The sequence below is a fragment of the Pteropus vampyrus genome, unplaced genomic scaffold (assembly GCF_000151845.1).
Source record: "Pteropus vampyrus isolate Shadow unplaced genomic scaffold, Pvam_2.0 Scaffold245, whole genome shotgun sequence".
Lineage (NCBI taxonomy): Eukaryota > Metazoa > Chordata > Mammalia > Chiroptera > Pteropodidae > Pteropus > Pteropus vampyrus.
Window position 1 is genome coordinate 236,530 of NW_011889026.1, and position 23,713 is coordinate 260,242.

Sequence of the window (23,713 nt, forward strand, 5' to 3'; positions counted from 1 at the left end):
TCCAGCTTTAATGTTTTAGAATCGCGTTTGGAATCACGTGATCAAAGGGTATTTTTTTTTTTATAACGATCGGCTCTTAATAGCTGTTCCCCCCCCCCCCCCCCCATCTTAAGCTGTGACTACCTCGAATGGATTCATTCTTTTAATGCTGTTTTAGGTCAAGGATTCTTTTTTTTTTTTTTCTTTAACGCCCACAGCACCTGATCTTCCTAGGTGGTCTCCCATCCGAGGACTAACTAGGCTCGATCAGGGATTCTCAGTCTAGATTCATGGATATAATTCGGAAGATTCGTGAACTTTGGGGGGGAAATTCTTGTTATCGTCTAACGGAAATTTAGTATTTCAGTTAGGAATGTGGCGACCCCCTTCTTCTCAAAAAACACCCTTGGTAGTATTAGCAGTGTGTTTTCATATTTCGGCCTTACAGTGTAGAAGATATATTCGACGTCGTTCATGCTTTTCATTACTTCAAAACTGGTAGTTACTGGATCAGCAGCTAGAGGCTTACTCAAGTTCGTGTAATATAATAAAACATGTTTAAAATACTTGGAGGCTTCGCTAACTATTTCAATATAGTTGACTTCCTTTATAATACCGTGTGTTTTATGTATTCATAAAACATTTTAGTAAAAGGCCCATAGGCTTCACCAAGCTGTCAAGGATCGATGACACAGAAATTTAATCTCTGCCGTAGGACATCAAAGGAGGGAAATCACAGAGGATTGGAACAGTCAAGAACGGAAGTACTTAAGTTCTAAACTAGAGGGATGGTAGGCCGAGGAGGATAATGGCAGATGAGAATCCGTGTGCTGCACTAGTGAATTAGAGAAGGATGGAAACCAAGGCGCACCCTTAAGCAGAGTTTTGAAAGCTACTCAAGAGAGTCTCTACCCTTAACCATCACTTTCCAGATGTGTTTTCTATTCTTGTGTCAAAGCTGAGTTGTATGACCATCATTTAGAAATAACAATTATTTATGACACGTTCAGAGAACATCTTGTAAGGAAAAGGAATCTTTTGGTGCTAACAGTCGCAATAAAACACGGCAGAACTCAGTTTATGTAATGGAAGTAGGAATTGTCAGAAATAGTTTTTTTTTTTCCATGATTCCTTTAAATCTGAAAAATTTTTTTATTTAATAATGGTACAACACATATAAGCAATTTTTAAGCACAGTGACTATTTTGCACTGGAGTTGGTCTTCCACTTTAAATTTTGTTAAAGCATAGGATTAAGAAAACTGTTGAGTATCTAAGGCATTGTCAGAGGGAAGATCCCTTTGCCCTGTCAGGCCTTTAGGTGATGATTCTAGTAAGTGCAAACCAGTGGGAAGATGTGGATTGGAATCTTACTGGCATTTGAGAGCATTGGGCAGAATTAATTATCTTTGTAGTTTGATATTAGAAAGGATTGAGATTGGAGACAGGTTTTTTTAAAAAAACACTTTAATAATACAGTGGTTTGCTCTATGCCCAATTACCAGTATTTCTTTCCATGTGCATGAAAATAGGTGTTTGTTACCCTGGATCATACCTCTAAGCCAGCCTTATATTTTCTTATGAAAATCTGTAGTTTTAAACACTCTTGATTCTTGGTCACATTTGGGAGTCGTGTACAGAATAAAGTCCAGATTTCATAACATGTAAAATAGTCTATGATCTGGGATTTCCTTTCTACTGTTATATGTTTATCCTATGCTCCAGTTACGATGAACTATTTATATTCAAATAGTAATCTGAAAGTGTCACCTTAACATGTTTCTCCGCTTTTGTACCTCTTGTTTCCCTCCACTGGGACCCTTCCCTGTGACCTTTACAGTAGCTTGTCAATCACTCCTATTGTTTATGTTGCCCTGTAGTCTCCAGAATGGAGCTAGTAGGCTATTTTAATTTTAGAGCTAAAAGAGCTGACTGTGTTGGATGGGGTACTTTTATTTTGTTATCTGTGGGTCTTTTGAAACCAAGCAGATTGAAAATAATGTGCGAGAAATCTGTTTCTACTAAAATCAATGTAATCTTGACATATTGCCGGGAGTTGCCTGCCTGATTTATCTGGTGAGCCAGGGGTGGCTTTCAGGTCTTATTCCAGCCCCTTATATTTTAATTTTGACGTGTAAGTTCAACATAGAGTGTAAGTTCCAGAGGTTAGAATTCTTGTCTCTTTTTTTGTTCATCGAAGCAGCCCAGTGCCCAGAACATCATTGAACACACTGAAGGCATGAATGTAAACCTTTTTTTTTTTTTTAAACCAGCCATTTCTGACGTGCATTAGTATTTTAATGGGTAGACTATTTTACTTTGTTTAATTAGTAAAAGGGTTAGAAGCAGATATATAGATAGAGCATAAGGTCCTAAACTCGGACTATGTTTTAAAAATTGTATTCACATATACACATTGAAAAACAAAACCAACCCTACCAATAGGTAGCTATGGTAGATTTTATTTGCTTAGGAGGTGATAAATGGTTTGATGATTTAAATAGATTGACATTCTCATTTTTTTTGTTTTTGTTTTTACATCAGATACTAAGGTGTAGGTAGGATACTGTTGAAATTTGATCTGAAGTGTCGACTCCTGTATATAGCCTTTCCCACTTTACTAATTTTGTGAGGAATACCAGAGCACAAGTGTGATGGCCCACTCAGATGTGTATCATCTCCGTGAGGAGAAATGACTGTTAACCCTTTACTTTTTTACTTTTACAGGTGAGCGAGTGCTGTGCTTTCATGGGCCTCTTCTCTATGAAGCAAAGGTATGAAAACCTGTTTCCCTTAAAGAAGTTTTCTCAAACTGCTGCTTACATCTGACTAGGGTTACCTTTTTCATAGGTTTGTGGAGTTCCTCATCTACTCTTTCTGGGTGTCTTACTGCTTGCTTAGTGGGTCAAATAAAGCTTCGCTACCTTAACCATTCGTAGTTGGAAGGAGCATTTGAGGGGAGAGGTAGATTATTCATGGGAGCAAATAGCATTGTGTAATTAATGACTTGTGAGAAAATACTGTCAAGGTCAATTTACATGCAAATGTAGCATGCTGAGTAAGCACTGAGCTAATTACGTTGCTTTAAAGGTAAAAGCTAACATTAAAAATGAGTACCAAAAAAAAATGAATACATTTAACTTTTCATTAGTTGGTTTGTCTGGCAAAGCTTGAATCCTCGGGGCTCCCTTTCCTCTGTATTGGTGGTGTGCTCTGGTATAAAAACTGATTTTACATTTAGCCAAAGATAGATGGGGTAATGCATTCCAAAGGCAAAAATGTTTCTAGTATTTTGTTCGTTAACTTTTTTAGGACAGATGTTTATGACATTACTGTTTTTAACCGTTGTAGTTGTTTTTTTAATGAATCATAGTATACAAAACAGTATATTTTGTTAAAGGCAATTTCTACATACATTCTTGGTGAATGGTTTATGTGTCTATGAAGGTAGTCTGAAAATTGTAAAGTGTCAGTGTGAATAAGTGACCATTTTCATTACTTTTTACTGGTTTTAAATACATAGATGTGTTTTTAAAGTTCTAAAATGACCGAATTTGGATTCATGGCGATGGTCAGGAACTTTATGTGTGTCTACATGTATCTTAGTGATATAACTCTAATACAGTTTATAAGTAAATTATGAATCCTATCGGTCATTTATATCCCTGAATGTTATTTTCGTTGTATCAATTTCTGGCAAACTACTAAACTGGCAGGTTTTTCTCCTCTGGGACTGAAAACACACCAGTGAATGATTTTTAAATGGCTGTTGGAATAGCTTAAATTATCATGGTTCTCTTGGTTAGCCTCTGATAAATACTTTTCAATCCCAAACCAGATAGTCATCACTTGTCATAGTGAATGACCTCCTCTAATTCTTTCTGATTTGTTTGGCTGCTTTTAAGAAGGTAGAACATTTTTAATCTCTAGCTTTGCTAGTTGCTGATATTCTGCAGCAAACAGTTTACTGCTAGTACAACTTTTTATAATACGTTGTAAATTTTTTTTTTTAGTTGAGTTTGTTTTTGAAATAGTAGCTTTTGACTAAGACTTGAGAATGCACAAAACAGCATTTATTAACTGTTCTTGGATAGCTTAGCTAGCCTTTTGCTTTAGTTTTAGGGTGACCCCTTACAGTTATGGGTCTTCAGCTCTCTAGACTGACTTCAACAAATTGTGATGACTCAGCAATTTTATAACTCTTACTAAGGTAGTCTAAAGTTTAAATGGTTTCTTAGAGAGTCACATTTTTGGGGCGTTCATTTTGACCACTAAAGAGTTTTAAGTGTAGAGTGTGTTTTTGAAAGATTGAATACTTTAAAATCATCCAGGTAATCTTTTTTCTTTAGTATTTCTAAGTGAAATTTTTTCTTTTTTATTTCAGTGTGTAAAGGTTGCCATAAAGGACAAACAAGTGAAGTACTTTATTCATTACAGTGGTTGGAATAAAAAGTGAGTATTAGATCTTTAAAAGCAATGTTTTATTTATATGTATATTATAAGATAGCTTGTGTCATAGACTAGCACAATCATATGCTTCTTAATTCTTGTATAGTTTTAATGTCATACATTTTGCAGCAAGGGTGAACCATTTGGAAATGATGAAAATACGATAGAAATTATGGTATACAGCCATTTTATTTTAAAATTTTTGGAGTATTTCTTGTGTTCTAGTATAATGTCTCATAATCATTAGTCAACCAACTATTTTTTCCTTTTGGTTTTGGTAGTTTTAGGGCAGCTTGAGGTTTGTTTGTTTTTTTTGCCTTAGTAACTATGTATGTTATGTCAGGCAGTTATACTCAAAGCTAGTTGGTTTTCTCTACCTAGAAAAGGGAAAAAAGAGATTGCCTGATTCGCAAGTAATGACCAATTTATATTCTGAACTTTGGAAACAATTAAATGTCGACAAGGTGATTTCATCATGTGGTACAGTTTTTAGCAGATGGTTTAACACAGATACAGGATTTTAACTACAGAGCCTAATTTTCCACCCTGAAGAGTTAGACTTTTTTTTCTCCTAAAGCAGGCGTGTATTGACCTGTAACCAGGATTGGACAGTGGTTATAGATTGAATGTGGTCTACAGTATCCAGTTAGTAGAGCTCTTTTTCATTGGCAGGTCTTTCATCTTGAGGCCCACAAACACCACATCTAATACTTTACTCATTTTTGTTGCTTGTAATCGAATAGCCTGTAATTTTTACTATGAGAGGTTTTAAATTACGTCTTTTATTACTGGTGTGTTATCCTTCAAAGATGGCACTGCCAGAAAGTATAATTCTTTAGGAGTTGTTTTCTAGTAATTTTAATGCTTTGTGTCACCTCAGCTGTGCCTTGGTACCTGGTTCTCTATGTGAGCAGTGCCATCAGGTTGGTTTAAGGACTCTGTTGCTGCAGAAGGAGGTTTTCTCTCTGATTGCTGCCTCGTGACCTAGGTCTTGTTTCATACAGTTCCCTGTCTTTGTGACCAAGCCAGTTCTATCCATTAGAAATTTCACAAATGCTTTTAGCTGAGAAGAAATATTAGATCCTTAGCTTTTCTTCCATTAGTATAAGTGTAAAAAGGTGAAAATCTTAAATGTGAAAGCACAATTTGACAGCTTGTGATTTCTTTTTCCAATTAATGATAATTGAAATATTTTTAATGGTAGGTAATAGTAGTAACTCAATACCAGTAGCCGTGACCATATCTTTGGTGCTTAACTCTTTTACGTATAATAGATATACTGTATAAAATCACAAGTAGCCGTGTACAGCTTAAAGACTGGGTTTTAAGTGGCATGTGTAGGCTATAAGAAATTGCGAAATACCGAATTTTTGTATTTTCTCATTTCACTTCAGAATAAATTAATAAATTTTTTTCCTATTATATTAGAGTCCTGTAACACTAATAAACGATTGATAGGCTGCATAGATTTTGTCATATTGTGTTTTCAGCTAATTTTATATATGTAGTCCTTACTCCTTGCAAAAATAAAAAAAGTAGCACTAAATATTAGAAATCTATATCGATATCTTTGTAGATATGTTGAGGAATATTAATATATCAGGGTGTATTTTTTTATAGTTGACTTAGTATGTAGATAAATATGTAATTTTGAAAAATTTCATCTCCAGTATTTAAAGAAGCCCTTAAATAAACCCATTTTGAAAGGGGGTGGAGTTACTCAAATTCAGATGCCCAGCATGTGTGTTATGTTTTCATTTAGTACTGTGTAAGTAGTGCCATGGATCATTGTGACTTCGGGAATTAGTTAAAAGCTACCTTTAGAGAATCATGAACTTCTTTTATGCTTAACATATATAAAAGTTTCCAAATGTTTGGCCTTCAGTTACTACTCTAGGAGTGATGTTCCTCAGAGCAACCGATATTTCATTTCCCTGTGGTTCATCAAGTGTTTTTAGCTCCTGACGTATAACAGGAAACTCTAGATTTGACTTGGTTTTTAGATCAAGGTGCTTGTTTAGATGCTTTTTATATCAGAGGGGAAGGGATTTGTAAGGTTCTAAAATCAAACTTTTGTGATAAGTAAAAATTGGCTAGCTCCTTTTAATTAAGAGAATTGAAATAGGTATAAGTAGATATAAAAATAAAATCCTCATTTCAATAACGGTTTGTAGGATACCTTTTAGAAAATTATACAACAGAAAGCCCAATCTCCAAATTGGAATTTTCTTCAACTTAAGTAATTATTATATACTGTTTTTAAAAGCACAGTAGAGTTGTCAAAATTTTCAAAAACCTTATTGGAATTTATCGACACAGACATTTAAATAATCCGTTTGTGAATCTTAAAGCTTAAGCTAAATTCTGCACCTAGTTACTGAGATTACTTTGTACTATGCTGTCTGTATCAGAAGTGCTGTGAGGCCAAGGCGCTCTGAAAAAACTTTGAAGACACGTGAGGATATTGTAGCCCTTTTTCCTGTTCCTGAAGGAGCTCCCTCAGTACACCACCCCCTCCTGACCTCTAGGTAAATGCATGTTTTAAAGTTTTCTCTAGGAAATCATGTTGAGGATTGCTTTTTGTTTATTCTCCTTTTGGCTATCTTATATACGAGGTCAGAGGTGGGAAGTCATTAAATAAGACTTTGCTTTGAGGATACATCTAATTGTGGCACTAAAGGAGCTCCATCAGCAGGAGAAAAGAGTCACTTTGCACGAAAAGTTAAGCATTCCCTAAGAACTATCTTGTTTTCCCCTTTGGAAATAACCACATCAGAAATTATGTTTTAAAGGAGCTTTTCTAAATGCTGGAACGCCTTAGCAATTAGATATTTTAAGAGTAGTTGGTTCTACCTTTTGATGTTGAGAAAGCCATCTTCCTGGTTATGCCTTGGAAGCTCGTGTATTCATCTGTGAGTGAAGGCTAAGGGTGGTGTAGTCTGATAAATCATTGTAATACTTTAATTTATAGTCTTAGCTGAGTCAATCTAGATGGTATTTGAGTATTGTAGACTTTCTAAAATGTTTATGACATACTTTGAGTCTTTATTTTTTGTCAAACTCTCAAGTGTTTTACACGTGTTACGTAACTCATAACAGTCTTGTGACCATTATCCCCATTTTACAGGTGATAAAACTAAGGCACAGAGTGTTCTGTAACTTTGCTATCACACACAGCTAAGTAGCCAATTAGCTTTAGTTCTTTAAAAAGTCAGTATTATGGACTCCTGTGCTTCATTTTTTGAAGTTCAAATTCTTTAAGGTATCTTTATTCTGTAAGAGTAATTGCTTAGGAACTCTTAAATGCCATACTCTTGCTGTTTGGAAAAATGATTTGAATAATTTGCTTTTGGACTCGGGCAGTTTAAATTGGGAATGCTGCTTTTGAGACTATGAAGTCGACTTCCTGTATAGAGCAGAGATTGTCACTAGATTTTCATTTTAGTTGAGAATGAATTTGTAGTCCTGGTTCATCAGCTTACCTCAGAGAAATCTAACATCTTGACTCTTGAATTTCTAAAACATAATTGGAAGATAGTTTGAATAAAAACGAAAATATATTTGAATGACACTTTAATGCTTCTTTTTCAGTTGGGATGAATGGGTTCCAGAAAGCAGAGTACTCAAGTACGTGGACACCAATCTGCAGAAGCAGCGGGAACTTCAAAAAGCCAATCAGTAAGTTTGTTCTGCATCATGAATGTGAAGAGAAATGTCTTCAAATTAATTTTTGGAAATTGAATGACTGGTAGAAAGCATGTTGGCTACTTCCCTGTAAAATGATTCTTGGTACTTGTTAGCCGCTATTTTTTGGCTTTGACTTCAAGTAATCAGAGAAGTCTTTCCTAGGAAGAGGAAGGTAGCATACCTCCTATTCATTGAGTTGGTCCTTAGAGGTCTGTAGAAAACAGTGAGATGTTACTGAGAATTGCTGCAGTTGCAAAGTCATTGTTAGCGTCTCTTCTCCTGGGCTCTCTGTAGAAGGTGCATTTGGGAGGGGGGAACAGAAGAGCAAGGAGAAGGGGCGTCCCCGTCATTATCCCTCATCTTTGAAAGCACACTGAGAAAAGGAACCCTGCAAGACGAGGTGGCCTGTAGGGTAATCACTTTAATTTCAAAGCTGAAATGTATATCAGGAAAATTGAAATGATAAGAGATCAAATAAAACTTTGAGATTAGTGAATTCCAAAACAAATAGAATTTTCAGTTATATGAGACACGGTCTGTTTATAGGCAACTTTTACTACATTTAATTTTGGTAGATATAGAGCAAAATCTTGGGCCTTATACTCTTGTTTTATTTTTGTGAGTATGTCATTTGTCCAACTTGCTAAAAACTTTATACCAGAATATATATAGGCTTGAGACTTCAATTTGAATATAAATTTCAAAATGGAATCAAGCTGGCACAATTTATTATTTTTCTACATAAGCACCATTTTACTATGACTTTATTGAAATTATTTTTGAAGGGAGCAGTATGCAGAGGGGAAGATGAGAGGGGCTGCCCCAGGAAAGAAGACATCTGGTCTGCAACAGAAAAATGTTGAAGTGTAAGAAACTCTCTCTTTGTTTTAATTTTGCATACTGTTTTATAAGCGACGTTCAAACTCAATACCCATTATCACGTATTAGGACGTATTGAAAATGGAAACTGGACCATTGTTGTAACTTAAAAAATACCGAGAAAGAATTTCATTCTCTGGTGTTGGGTTGTGTAAAATGTATTTGAAGATACATATTTATTCCTTAATTTTCCTTAGTTTTTTTATCCCTCCCTTTTACTATAAAATGTAAACATTTACCAATTAACCCATTATGTGTACAGTTAGTGTGGCGTTAAGTACATTCACAACCCTTACCTTTTATATGTGTAAATATAGAGGTTTGTGTAATACAGTTTCTTTTAACAACATAGTAGTATCAGTAGGATACAGGTTTTGAGATTTCATGGGGTCGATTTGTTTTTTTCAGTACAGTGGGGGGCTCTGCAGGTTAATTTGCTCATGAGTCTTTCAGGATTGTGAGCCTCAGTGGGGGGCTCTGCAGGTTAATTTGCTCATGAGTCTTTCAGGATTGTGAGCCTCAGGCCCTCCTCATCAATATGTAGGAAAGGATTGTGCAGACTCATCTTGTATATTTGCTGCCATAGACATGTAACCAAATATTACTTCAGGAGCCTTTCTTTTTAGTGGGGGGAAAAAAATGACATTTTGATGAGATTATAATACGAGTATCTTAGAAAGTGTCATATATATAATTTTAAGTGCTGCCTTCCCCGGTAGAATAGGAGGTCTGTTCTTTAAAATAAAAAGATCGCGTAATTAAAAATGGTGTTTTTTAAAAAAAATTCTTTCATTTCGATTTGAGGTTTTGATATAATTTTTAATGTCCACTTGTACCCTACTCTACCTTTAGTGTTTCATAATTGACCTGTAGCTTTCTCTGAATATGCATAAAAGCTGTTAGAAAATACAGTTGACTTGGAACAACATGGGTTTGAACTGCATTGGTTCACCTATATGCAGATTTTTTCCAGTAAATATCTCCACGTTTTACATCCTTGGATTCAACCAACTGCAGATCAAGAACAGTATTTTCATTTGGCGGTTGGGGGTCTGCAGATGCAGAAGGCCAACTATATGCATTGTTTTTTGCCAATTTACATAAGGGACTTGAGCATTCTGAGTTTTCTTATCTGTAGGGTCCTGGAACCCATCGCTTTTGCATATTGAGAGATGACTGTAAAGTTTTTGGGGAGTCAGAAGTTATATGTGGATTTTTACTGCTGAGGGGTTGGTGCCTCTACCCACCCTCCCAGTTGTTCAAGGGTCAGCTGTATTATTAAAACCAGATTTACCTTTACTTTGTTGCCATCTGGGTCTTTAAACTTGGGTGCTTATTCTTTCTAAACTAATAGCAGTGAATACATATGAATTTTGTTAGCCCTTTGTTAGGGCCTCAGGCTGTTCTTTAGTTATTAATTATTTAGTGGAATGGCTTTTCCTCATGACTTAGAACTTTGGTTACTCTTTAAAGTAAATTGAATCTAAGAGCTTATTTTTTGACTGTATAATATTTAGTCACAGGACTTAGAAATAGGAAGACAGAACAGCAGGAGTTTACCGTATGAAATCTGTTGCACAGTCTGAGGAACTAGCTTGTGTGTTTGATTAATTCAAGCAGGAAGGTTGACGCAGAAATGTCCAGGAGGAGTCCCTACTGCTTGGATTCGTGAAAGTACAGTTTATAGATTTTTTTTTCCTTAGAGTTGGAATCAGTGGTCAGTATTTTTTCTTTAATTTTGTGGTATGGAACGAGTATAAAGACTCTTGGTTTCTCTTGGTCCCCATGTATTCTTGACATGTACAAGTAGAAACTCATGGTTTAATCTGGCCCAGAAATACTGTCTAGAAAATATTTATGTTACAGAAGTCATCCTTAAGAGAGCAGGAAAAACCCTGTACTTTCCGATGACCAGATTTTTGTGTTTACAGTCAGACATAAGTTAATTTGAATTATAAAATGAACCCTAAACTCTAAATTTAATGAATATAGTAGATAACATTTAGAAATATTACGTGAAGCTATAGAAAAGTTAAGAATATCTAGATATTCTGGTATCCCACCAGAAGTACTCTATAATCTTAGGCTTTACAACTTTTTCTTATATTCTAGAAATAATTATGAATAAAATCAAAATGAGTGACTTCCTGTTTGGCAGTCGCAAATTGGTAGGAGTTGCTGTTAGGATAACCAAGTGGGAGGAGACGTGAACTTGGTTCTGCATGTGCGAGAGCAGAGTGTTCGGCTTTGGAGAGGAGGGGGCGTAGTATAGGAAGAAAGTACAGTGGCACAGTTGGGGCCAGTGAGAGTGGAGTCACAGATTGCTCTCAAAACAGAAGTCTAAAATCAAATTACGCTGATAGCAGAGTAACTGGGGAAAAGATTTTAACCATTGGAATTGGATTTTTGGTAGAACTAATGTAATATTTTTATAAACTATATATTTGTAGTATATAAGTTATATGCTGTAAACTTATAAATTAATAATGTAAACCTAGAAGTCTCCCAACGTGTTCTTGGTTTATTTTTCTGTCATGTAGGGGGCATGTGAATTTAGCCAGCCATCAGTAAAAATCCTTGTATCTGAGCAGGAAACTATGTATTTATTGCTTGATTTTATCTTTCAAGGCAGTATTTCTCTGTGAACTTAACCCTGGCAAAAGGGAATTGAAATAGGCAGTTTTACTAGCAATAATTATCTTTCTCCTTTTTCTCCCTTCAGGAAAACAAAAAAGAACAAGCAGAAAAGTAAGGATATTAATTTTGTTAAAATTAATTATTTTATCTTTATAACATTTGAATTTTGAATTGCCTTAAAATTTTAGAGTTATGTTTTTATAGAGTAAGCTTAAATTTATTGATAGTGTCAAATATGAATCACAGCCTTATTATAGATTTAGGTAGATAGTAGAAACCTAATTCTGATATTCTTTTTACCATGGAGAAACCTGTAAACATTTATTATTTTCATGTTCTTTATTCTTAATGACTAACTCTGAGGATAATTTTTTTTTTTAAGAAATGTAAGATGGCAGTATTAAAATTAGTATATAAAATTAGTATGAACATTTATACTAAATGTTTGGTAGAGCTGTTCATAAAAGTTATATATTTGGTAGGAATATGAATCTATAATGTAGATTCAGGTAACATCTATTTAACGAAAAACGAAAGGGTGTGTCGCAAGACTGTTTCCCTTAAGAGTTTCTCATTTAATAAGTTAAAACTCTGCCCTCCTCCCCCTCGAATGTTGACAGCACCTGGAAATGGAGATGGTGGCAGTACCAGTGAGACTCCCCAGCCTCCTCGAAAGAAAAGAGCCCGGGTGGATCCGACTGTTGAGAATGTGAGTTTGTCCTTAGGTTTACGAATAGGATGTGCAGTCTCAGTCATGTTCAGCCAATAAAACAGTCCCAGAAACACTGCTACTGAAATGAAAATACTTTCCTTTTTTGGATAAAGAATATATTTGTGTATTTTTTTTCACTTGTAACTGGGATATTCATGTCCCTGCTAGATTCCCACTCCCTGCCCCCAACTTATTGGATGTTCGTTTGTAAGCTCTGTTCATGTAGAAGACTGACGATTTCTGTGTTGTCGGAATGTGCATCAGTTCCTCGAATGATGTCTCTCTGTTCAGCAACAGTTTATTGATGAGATGCTGTAGGAACTTAACTCTTGTTTGTATTAATTAGCCTATGGTAAAATTAGTTCTGTTATACATCATTTTGCTTAAACTCAGATCCTGTCGATCATGTTAAAGAAGATTTAACTGTATAGACTTATTCACCTTAAATGGCTTAGTATGTCATTATGTCAAGATGACTTAATAAACCCATGAAAACCTGTTAGTTCCACATGTGTGTGTGGGTATAGTAGCTTTGAGTTCTTAAGTGATAAAGTCTTATTTCTAATTTTATTTATAACTTCCAAAGTTTTGAATTTGAAAACAGGGTTATAATTTTTAACTGACATTTTACATTTCTGAGACTGAGGTTACAGAGCAGCGATATGCTTATAAAGTTCTTAAAGTCAGGCGCCTTTGGGCAGTTATTTAAGACTTCATTAGAAGTCAGTACGTTTAATTTTATGTAAGGTAGTTGTGTTTGGAGTAGTCATTGAATGTCAAGAACAAATATGAAAATACTAAAAGTACAACAAATGAACACTAAAAGAGTGTTCATTTACAGAAGAAATTTACTAAAGAGTTTTTGCCTTTACATGAAAAAGCACAGCAGAATAGGCCAGTTTTCTATCAAGATTTTGGTCTCCCAGCAGCTTGCTTTTTGGTCTTTTTATTTATGATACTTGAAATGACAGCCCAGCAGCTTGATTGAGTACTTTAAAGAATTAATACTCAGTGCTTCTAAAAGTTGAGAAAAACCCGGTCTTTTAGAGTTGCTGTTCAGCAAGAAAAGACAGACTTTTTAATGCTTTTTCTTTTTCCATTTAGGAGGAAACGTTCATGAACCGAGTCGAAGTTAAAGTAAAGATTCCTGAAGAACTAAAACCGTGGCTCGTTGATGACTGGGACCTAATTACCCGGCAGAAACAGGTAATGTGAAAGCTGCATAGATTATATGTGTTCTTTCTAGTTTGAAAAAAAAATTTTTTGTTTTTAAGGAAAACGTATACACTAGAGTGTTGAAGGAAAGACTGAATATTTCAGAGACTGAAGAATTTGATTATTAGAAAGGATGACTTGGAGAGGAATAAAATAAAGTACATATGTAAAAGTCCATGACTTTATAATGGTAAAGGTGGAGATAACTCATTTTTGAAGGTTGCTACAGCAGAAATTATTCCGAAAACTGATAGAGGCTAAGAAGCATGTGTTTCCTGTCTTATTAACATTGAAAATGGGGCATCCTCACATAATGTCCCTGCTGATGGAGTGAAATGGGAAGCACACAGTGCCACCTGCAAGATACTCAAGGTCTCCAAAAGAACCTGAGTCCAGTCAGGCTCCTAGGTCTAATTCCTAGTGTACAGGAAATGGGGATGTCATGGGGCACGTGTGTAACATCAGAAGTGTACCATCGTCGTTAAAGTCCAGAACGAGGAATTCTGTAGGACAGGTGACTTGATCTTGTACAACAGATGGCATGGGCAGTGGGTCAGGGAAGAGAGGGACTGCTTGAGGATTGTGAGACGTAGGCACATCAGCCATCTGCGGTATGTGGACGTCAGGCTAGGATTCAAAACCTCGGCCCCACCGTTTCAGTCTGAGTTGGGACCAGTTCCTCAGCTTGCTTTTGTTTTAGTTGCACATTTAGTGTAGTAACGGTACCTACCTCAGCGTTGATGTGAGCATGAAAAGAGAAGCCATGTGACTGCTTCAGACGGTCTGGGCTTAGCACACGCAGTGAACCATTGGTAAGGTGGAGGTACATTGACGTGCAGTGTGTTCCCTGCACACTGGCAGTGTCTGTGCGTCCCGCAGCTTACCAGTCTTCGGAGCTCAGCTGTCCAGTATAGCACTCACTAGCCACATTGGGCTATTTAATTGAAATTAAGTAAAATTAAAATTTTAGTTCTTTGGCCACATTAGCCATGTTTCAAATACTGAACAATTCCTTTTCCAGTTTCGTAATACTATTGGGTGATATTTTATTGCATTCAAGCTTTTCCAGAATAATTTTCCTTTAAAAAAAGAGAATACTGCTATTCAAGTGTATTTTTGTTTTTGTAGCTCTTTTATCTTCCTGCCAAGAAGAACGTGGATTCCATTCTGGAGGATTATGCAAATTACAAGAAATCTCGAGGAAACACAGATAATAAGTAAGAACATACACATCCTTGAAGTATACCCCCAAAGAGACATTTTTCTTTTGAATGTTCTTATTTCCAAATAAATTATCTGAAGCGTGTACTTTAAAACAATACCATCAAAAATAGTAAAATACATTTCGTTGGTTTGACAAGGGTTTTGGCTGGCTAACTTTTTCTTAAAGGGCTAGATAGTAAATATTTTAGGTAAAATCGAAGCTCCTTCTACATATATAACCCTTGAAAGAGCAATCATTTTAAAATGTAAAAATCATTCTTAGTCTGAGGGCTGCAGTCTCCTCACCTGGTTTATTTATATTTATTTATTTGTTTTGAAATTGATTTCTTGTGCTCTTGTTAAATCTCTTTAAAAAATTTTGTTTAGTAAAAATTCATCCTCATTAGTTCAGCCTTTAATCTAATCCCTACCCTCAGGTTGGTTGAATTAATCCCCATCTTTCATTCTTTTTCCACAATCTGTTTTGAAAGTAAACATTTTTGCTCGCTTCCCAGGGAGTACGCCGTTAATGAAGTCGTGGCAGGGATTAAGGAGTACTTCAATGTGATGCTGGGCACTCAGCTGCTCTACAAATTTGAGAGGCCTCAGTATGCCGAAATCCTCGCAGACCACCCGGATGCACCCATGTCCCAGGTGTACGGAGCGCCACATCTACTGAGATTATTTGGTAATAACGCCGTTTAGAAAACAAAGTTTTTTTCTTGAGGCCTTTAGTATGTTTGTCTTTACTCAGTGATACGAAGGGGTAACATAAAATAACATTATAGAACATGATTCCATTCCAATTTGAACTTTTGTCTAAAATGATAAACTTCAAATTTGCTTTAAAATCGAGTTTATAAAATCATGTCTTTTAAAGGAGTCACATAATTAAATGCTTATAGTGCTACCTTCGATGTAACTAAATTCTTTTGTTTAAATAGTACGAATTGGAGCGATGTTGGCCTATACGCCTCTGGATGAGAAGAGCCTTGCTTTATTACTGAATTATCTTCATGATTTCCTAAAGTAAGTCTAAGGGCATGCTTGAAATTCAAAACATGAGTGAGTATAGTAAACTGAAAATTACTCAGAGATGGACACTATGGATATTAAACTATAATGGCACCGAAGGCATCGGTGCAGGAGCAGCGCCATGGTTAGTGCAGCAGTATCAGTGCAGGTGTTTGGGAACATCACCAACGACAGTGCATACCAGAGCGCTAGGGTGGAGTGGAGTGCCTAGTGGATAGTGACGGGGACAGCTGGCTAGTCTGTGGAAGGGAACAGAGCCGCACTTCTGGCATGCATCAGAATTCTAGATGGACCAAAAATTTAAATCTGAAATTAAAACCATTAAGATAACGAAAGGGAAAATGTAGATCAGTATTTTTATCATTTTTTGTAGTGGGAATGGTCTTGCTAAAAATTACATAGTACAGGAAACGGTTGATAAGTTTGATTTAAAAAGTTAAAATTTTGCGATAAGAATATACTCAAAGATGAAGGGAACACATATTACATATCTGATAAACAGCTGGTATCTTAACTACACAAAGAAGAGTTCTTATTCAGTAAGAAAGAGGTGAACAAACCAGCAAAAAATAGAACAGAAATTCAGAGAAGTGGGAGTACAAAAAAATGTTCAGCATTATGATAATTAAAATATTTCTTGTCAGACTCGCTAAGAATAAAAGGATTGAAGAAATGGGGGGAAAGGCTATCCTGGTTTCTGAGGGTTTTGGTAGGATATTTTGGCAGTGTGTTTTAAGTTTCTGGGAGCTCGTCCTGTAGAGATACTTAAGCGCAGATTCCCAGGCAAGTTGCTGTGGAGAGTACGGAGTGGCTCCCTCATTGGTAGAGAACCGTTGCCAGTTCTCAGAAAAGATCTAGAGGACAGTGGCTCCTGCTTGACAGAGCACTGCGGGGGAGGAGGGGGAGTTTTCCATTTCTACTTTACATGTTTCTGTATTTGAATTTTCTTAAAATGACACTATATATATTTTCATAAAAACTTAAACTGCAACAAGAGCTGGGGAATGTACTCTGTGTAGTCCAGGCTCTACCAGTAATAAATACTCAGCTTACTTCAATTTCTTTATGAAACGAAAGTGCTCTACTAGACATTTCAGGTACCTAGGATTTTTACGGTGTTAATTTCAAGTCAAATCGGATGTTTACTTGTCAATATCTGAACATATTTAGAGAAAGAAAACACCCAGATCAGGGATCCCCAACCCCTGGGCCACAGAACGGTACGGTACCATGGCCTGTTAGGAATCGGGCGCACAGCGGGAGGTGAGTGGCAGGCGAGCAGGGCAAGCTTCCTCTGTATCTGCAGCCGCTCCCCAGCGCTGGCGTCGCCCCTTAGCTCCACCTCAGATTCTCAGGCATTTCGTGTCTCAGGAGCGCCGGTCCCTGGTGCCACAGAGGTTGGGAACCACTGACCTAGATGTTATTCTTTTATAGTCCAGGCTCTCAAGTTGTTTATTCTGAAGACGGCTGTTTGCTGTTTTTGAAATAAGAGAATACTCGATGTCGTTACTCTAGGCGTTGTCTGCTACATAACCCTATTGTCTGAGTTGTAATTACATGGTTTTCCTGTGAGGTTGTGATTATTATTTTAGTATATGCTAAAATGTTTTGAGTGGCTTCTGTATATAAGTGAGAAGAGATTTGGATTAAGATGTTCTTTTTCAGTTATAATGAATAACGTTTTATTTCCAGATACCTGGCAAAGAATTCCGCAACTTTGTTTAGTGCCAGCGACTATGAAGTGGCCCCTCCTGAGTACCACCGGAAAGCTGTGTGAGGCGCTTCCCTACCCTTGTGTTTGGATCTCTGTACACATTCTGTTCTTAGTCCTTCTCTTGTACAAATGATGTACTTTGAAAATGTTAGTGTATAACAGAATCGATGTTTGTTTTCCGTTTGGTTTTAAACAGAGAAAATAAAAGGGGTTACAGCTCCTTTTTCCTTTCCTTTATTTTTCATTTCAAAGTTGCTGCCAGTGTATTCAGTGATGGACAACAGAGAGACATACTGTAGAGTGTCCTATTGCCTAGTTGACAAAGCTGCTTTTGAATGCTGGTGGTTCTATTCCTTTGACACTACGCACTTTTATAATACGTGTTAATGCTATATGACAAAATGCTCTGATTCCTAGTGCCAAAGGTTCAATTCAGTGTATATAACTGAACACACATCCATTTGTGCTTTTTTTTTAATGGTGCTTACAGTAAAGAGCCCATCCTTTGCAAGTCATCCATGTTGTTCCTTAGGCATTTTCTCTTTGCTCAGATCGTTGAAGAGTGGTGGCTTGTTTCATGGTTTTTGTATTTGTGTCTAATGCACGTTTTAACATGATAGATGCAATGCATTGTGTAGCTGCAGTTTTCTGGAAAAGTCAATCTTTTAGGAATTGTTTTTCAGATCTTCAATAAATTTTTTCTTTAAATTTCAAAGAGCAATGTGCTTGTGTGGATGTATTACAAAACCTTTGCATATTGGGTATTCCTTATTGATTTAGACTGATTTTTCAGGCGGGTGTTCACTCTTCTTGTTTGGCCTTTATGGAATGAGAAGTTCGGTTTAGTACCTACCTCTAATCCACAGCAGCTTTGGCATTTTGTTCTCTTGAGTTCTGGCTGAGAAGTTAGAGGTTCACATGACTCTTATTCTATTTTCCCTAAATTATTGTTATTTTGAGCGTTAAAGAGAATTTTCACCTCTGAGACAGACAGCTTGCTTTCTGCCAAAAATTGTTTAAGGTGTTTATCAATATTCACAATTCCTAATTTTCAGAATTTTCTTAATTATTTAATAAGACTCCCTCACTTAAATAATAGCATAAGAATAGAAGAACATTGGTAGGTTTGCCCAGTGATACTAAAGAAGGCAAGATCTTCCCTGGACATTAATCTTTAAAGTAATTTTGAGTATTTTTTTATTTACCAGTAATTCTTAGTGTGGCTTCAGAATGTCTTGTGCAGTAATTAGAGCAGCCGGCGTTAATATGGGTCAAGAAATCCTGAACCAATGATGATAGTTAATTTGTTGCTTCCCAAAAATTGAAATTAGATTAATGTTAAAACTTTTCTTGAGGTATAATTGACATATATTAGTTTCAGCTGTACGACATAATGATTTAATATTCATATATATTATGAAATCACAATAAGTCTAGTTGCCATCCATCACCATACGCAACTAATTAGAAAATTTTTAAAACCATTTTGTTCTAATACTTTTTGAAAAACTTGTAGGTCTTTATAAATATTTGCACTTTCCAGTATTAAACTAACCGTTGCAATTTGGATCACAGCCATCTTTGAGACTTACATTAGGTACCTCATGTGCTGTGATCTAGAATTTTAGTCTTAAGTTTATTCCTTGAACTAGTGATTCAGTTTAGTTAAATTAAAAGAATGGACTTGAGGGACAGGAAGATGCATGACTGATGATGAAGCTGCATTTAAATGAATACTTTCTTGGCTTTTTGCCTCCATTTCCTTTCCTTGTTACTACTGCATTCAGTTAACCTTTACGTATAAAGGTGGTGAAATAGTTTCATTGAGATATAATTGACATTAGTTTCAGGTATACAGGAGAATGATTTGATATTTATATTAATACATGTATATTTAAAGTGAATTTTTCAAATTGATGGTAAAACGGTAAACTAATGTTTTAGTACAGTCTTAGAACTCGATATACATGTTTATGGAGAAATAGAGATTCGTAAAGCTGTAGGCTCTAATTTTGTTATTAGGACTAGGATATAGTGAAATAGTTTGTTTTTGAGCTTGGACACGTCTGTGGCATTTGTGCGTATCAGAGCCCTGGTACCTTGTTTACATAATAGGCACTCTAAAAATTTTGTGTTGTTTAAGCAGTTGTGGTATCTTGAAAGTTTTGAAATTATTTCCTAAAATTGAGGTCACTTCGTGCCTGCTTATCAACCCTTCTCTCTTTTTTGGCCTTTGCTGAGTGTGATTCTGTGCAGCCCTGTAACTGCCATCTGTCTTAAAGACATTTGTTAATAGTAGCTGCTTATACATTAGCAGTGTATATTACAAACAGGAAGTCAAGGTTACATAGGTTAAGGTACTTGCCCATGGTCCTTCAGCTGTAAACAACACACCCCTGAACCCCCCATCTCCCATTCCCCAGCCACACAGATATCCATTCATCTTCAACGACTGAGTTATCAATTCTTAGGTATTTTTTGCTTTCCCTATCTGCCTTTTTTATGTCTGCCTTGGTGTGTGTATTTTAATAGCTTTCTGGTCCTAACACTTCCCTGCCCCCCATGCATTCATTCATTTCCCGCTACCTGCCACCAGTGTTTACGCAGAGCAGTCGTGCTGCTTCCGTCCTTAGAACTACTGCTTTGCTGTTTAATAGTGTTTGAGTCATGGGAGTGGCGTCAGGGCAGGGTAAGGTTCAAACTCTTAAGTAACACGGCTTCTCCTGTCTTTAGCGCGCTGTTTCAGCCAGGGCTTTTGTTGTCATTGACTTTTGTTTTTGTTTGTTTGCCTCTAGGCTCGCTCTCTCGGGCTGTTGAGTGGAAAAAGCAAGTGGAGAACAATATTACAGTATATTAAAAATCCCATGTTTCAGGAATTATGAACTTATGGTTTTTCTTTAAGGTCTGGAGACTTGTTTGGGGGGCAGTATAGTATTTTCAAATATCATTTGAAACTGCTCCTTCTACAGAATGCCTAGAAATGACAAGATAAAATATAACTTTTTTTTTTTTTTTATAAATACATAGGCGAGCACAAAAAAAGCAGGGACCTTTATGAAACCTTTAAAAAATATTTAAAGAGAAAAAGAATTATAAACATGGAAAAAGGAACAATATAGACTTAACACGAAAACCAGTGTAAAATAGTGGCACACTTGGTAACTCAGACCAACCTCCCACTGAGGACTCTTAGAAAACAAGCAGAATTGTAGTAACATGTGCCCGAAGGCATTGGCGACCTAAGAAGCTGGGGAAGACTTAATTGCCAGGATCTGAGGGAGAACAGTCTAAGGACGTAAGCCCATGGTTAGTGCTGCTTTTATCTTGCAGGTGTTTGTCCAGGTCACAGTGTGTGCCCGATAGCCTGACTGGTGCTTTTGACAATCTCACTTGGGCTAAAGAACATGGATGGGCGCCTGCCGAGAAATTAGGACCCCACAAGGTTATACCTTAGGGAAATGGGTGAGTGAGACGTAATCATTGCCTCAAAAAAATTTGCAAATACGATGTTCAGCATGTAGTTAACTAGGTATGCGAGACAATGAAGAATAAATTAAAAGCATCTTTTTGAGCAACAGACTGTTAGATTCAATTTACTTTTAACAAAGGACGAACACCCTAAGTTGGTTTTTTAATAAAAGTCATTCAGATGATATTGGGGTTATAAGACACAGTTTAAAATAACTGCTTACTGTATTCAGAGAAGAGTTGCAGTTGAGAATTTAAGCGGAGAACTTCAAAAGAACCAAATCAGAGTTCTAAAATCAAAACATAATAGCTAAAATAGGAACTTAATATAAGGTTTAATAGATTAGACACAGCTAAAGAGAAGTATTGGAAAATAGGAAGAAATATGTATTTCGAGGGACAGAGACAAAGGTGGAAAATAAAGAGATGGTAAAAGACAGCAAATGCAGTGACACAGCTGGTTGGTAACGTGGAAGGTAGCGCAGAGGGGACGAGCAGGAGGGCATGGGACAGGAGCTGCGGCAGCGGTGGCTGACAGCCTGCAGAACTGGAGAAACAGTGTCAGGTCTGGCGAGCCAGGAAGCCCACTGAACTCGAAACCCAGTGAACAGCATCCTTCAATACAAACTTTCAAGCAAAATGGAAAAATATTGCGAAATTTATCATAGACCGAAACTGGAGAAGAAAATACTATTTAGTATAGAAAGTTTTGGAGTTGCTTGAAGAAATGAAGCTCAGTGAAAATTATAGATACGGGGGAAGTTAAGTTTACTAAATGAAAGTATAATAATACTGTCCTGTTGAGTTTATATATAAAATGATAACCGTGACATAAAAGTGCGTTCATTGTCCAGGAAGAAGGTGATTGTCAGGAAAGCATGTGGAATCTAGGCCAACCATTAAAAGAACAGTTAAAGAGTTTTACTGCCAGTATAAGAAAATAGTTCGATTTTTTAAAAAAAGGAACAGAACAGGTACAACAAATAATAAGATGATATATTCAACCTGAGTATGTCAGTAACTAAATGTAAACGGCTAAGTGCTTCAATTAAAAGATTATTAAACCAGTTAAACAAAATCTAATTGTATACCATTTATGAGGACACATCTAAAATATAAGGGTGAAGATTGTTTCAGTTATCTATTGTGTTATCCACTCCAAAACGTAGTTGGCTTAAAACAGTGACTTTTCTCATGAATCAGGGAGTTTGCTGGGCTTCACGGGGCAGTTCTGCTGGGCTTGCCTGGGGTTGCTTTTGAGCCTGGTGGTGGGAGGTGAACCCAGAAGAATTGAGGGGCTTGCCCCTTTGGTGATGTTTGCTGGGGGTGCAGTGGTCTGGAGTGAGTTGGACTGTTCGCGCCAACCTGCTGCTGCTCGCGGTACCCACTGCGGGAGGTGCTGCACACAGCGGGCCTCTGCGTCCTGCAGCGCCGAGACCCTATCCACGTGGTAGTGCCCTGGTGCACGCACCGAGCAGCCCGAGGGCAGCCTACGCGGGGGTTCAGCAGTGCATCGATCACTTGGGAAATACTGGTTCACTCAGTTATGCAAAATTTCCAAATGTTGACAGCTCTATACAGTATGGGAGATTGGTGCAAACATTTTTAGGGAAGTCGTGTAGATCATGAATGAAGATGCTTGCGTCTGAAAGTTTGCCAAAGGACGTCTGTGATAGACTGGGTTCCATGTGTCATCCCGGGTAGAGAACACTTGTGGGCGTCCCAGTCACGGTCCCTGTTAAGGTCTCATCTCCGCCAGACGTGAGTGAGCGAGCCTTTCGCTGACCATAACCTCCACCTGCTGCCTCCCCAGCCAACGCTGGGTGGAACAGCGATGAGCTGCCAAGTCCTCATGCCCAAATCACAGATTTGTGAGCAAAGGAAATGTCACTTTCAAGTGACTAAATTTCGGTGTGGTTGGTTATGCAGCAACAGGTAAGTAACTTGAACACCTGGATACTTACTTGCCGTCATTGATTGCTGAGTCTGCCAATGCCTGGTAAGGTGCCATGTCTGGGGTTACCATTCAGTCATCTGGTGACAGGTCGGTTACTTTGGATCCCTTCCATCGTAGCGGGGATACCCGTTTCTCTTCACTGGAGTAGATATGTATTCTGGATAACTAGATACGAATTTGCTTTCTCTGTAAATTTTTAGCCAATGCTGCTATCTGTGGACTCATCCTTATTTGCCATCATGGTGTTCTGTGTGACGTTGCTTCTGATATACCCCATCAGCCTGAGGAAATGGTGGGATTAACTACTGAAGACTCAGCTGTGATGCCAGTTGAGATCTGAAAGATGGAGATTCTAAATTTCAGGAGGCGTAGCATGTGCTTTGGCTGAATGGCCCGATGTGCCGGTGAGCTCTCAGAATACACAGGACTGGGAATTCCTGCGTAGAGGTAGGAGTGGCCCCTCAAAAGCCAAACGCAGAGTGTTCGCTTCCCATTCCTGCAACCTTGGGTTTTGCTGGTTTGGGAGTTTTGGTTCCCAAGGAGAAAAGCCCTCTCAAGGTTCCAGTGGACAAGATGAGATGGCATTGTGGAGTCTTCATCCACTGAAGCAGTAGGTAAAGAGACCTGCTTTCCTGGCTGGGATGCTTGGCACTCGTTACCAAGGAGAAGCGGGGCGGGCGCAGGGAAGGTCATTTGTGGACCCCAGAGAATTCTCTGGGTACCTCCTAGTTGTTTTCATGTCCCTAGGTGAACTTTAATAGAACTTTAATATAAGGCCA

The 23,713-nt window shown here is 37.2% G+C and overlaps 1 protein-coding gene and 1 long non-coding RNA gene across 10 annotated transcripts; both read left to right on the top strand.

Moving 5' to 3' along the window:
- The first annotated feature begins 2,546 nt into the window (after positions 1 to 2,546).
- MORF4L1 (mortality factor 4 like 1) lies at positions 2,547 to 23,713 on the top strand. Of its 9 annotated transcripts, none has more exons than XM_023520025.1 (13): positions 2,547 to 2,752; positions 4,363 to 4,430; positions 8,019 to 8,105; positions 8,900 to 8,980; positions 11,716 to 11,741; positions 12,251 to 12,339; positions 13,447 to 13,548; positions 14,686 to 14,774; positions 15,276 to 15,448; positions 15,705 to 15,789; positions 17,488 to 17,568; positions 20,840 to 20,971; positions 23,135 to 23,713. In XM_023520025.1, the coding sequence occupies exons 4-12, from the start codon at positions 8,922 to 8,924 to the stop codon at positions 20,961 to 20,963; spliced, it is 828 nt and encodes a 275-aa protein (XP_023375793.1). In that variant the 5' UTR covers positions 2,547 to 2,752; positions 4,363 to 4,430; positions 8,019 to 8,105; positions 8,900 to 8,921; the 3' UTR covers positions 20,964 to 20,971; positions 23,135 to 23,713. The 9 variants fall into 9 exon arrangements, with proteins under 9 accessions (XP_023375793.1, XP_023375794.1, XP_023375795.1 ...); XM_023520026.1 differs by having other exon boundaries at positions 23,298 to 23,713; XM_023520027.1 differs by lacking the exon at positions 23,135 to 23,713 and adding an exon at positions 6,842 to 6,955 and having other exon boundaries at positions 20,840 to 21,086.
- On the top strand, positions 8,987 to 10,711 carry LOC105301617. The gene is made up of 2 exons (XR_896738.2): positions 8,987 to 9,421; positions 9,477 to 10,711. It is a non-coding gene; the product is annotated as an uncharacterized LOC105301617 (long non-coding RNA).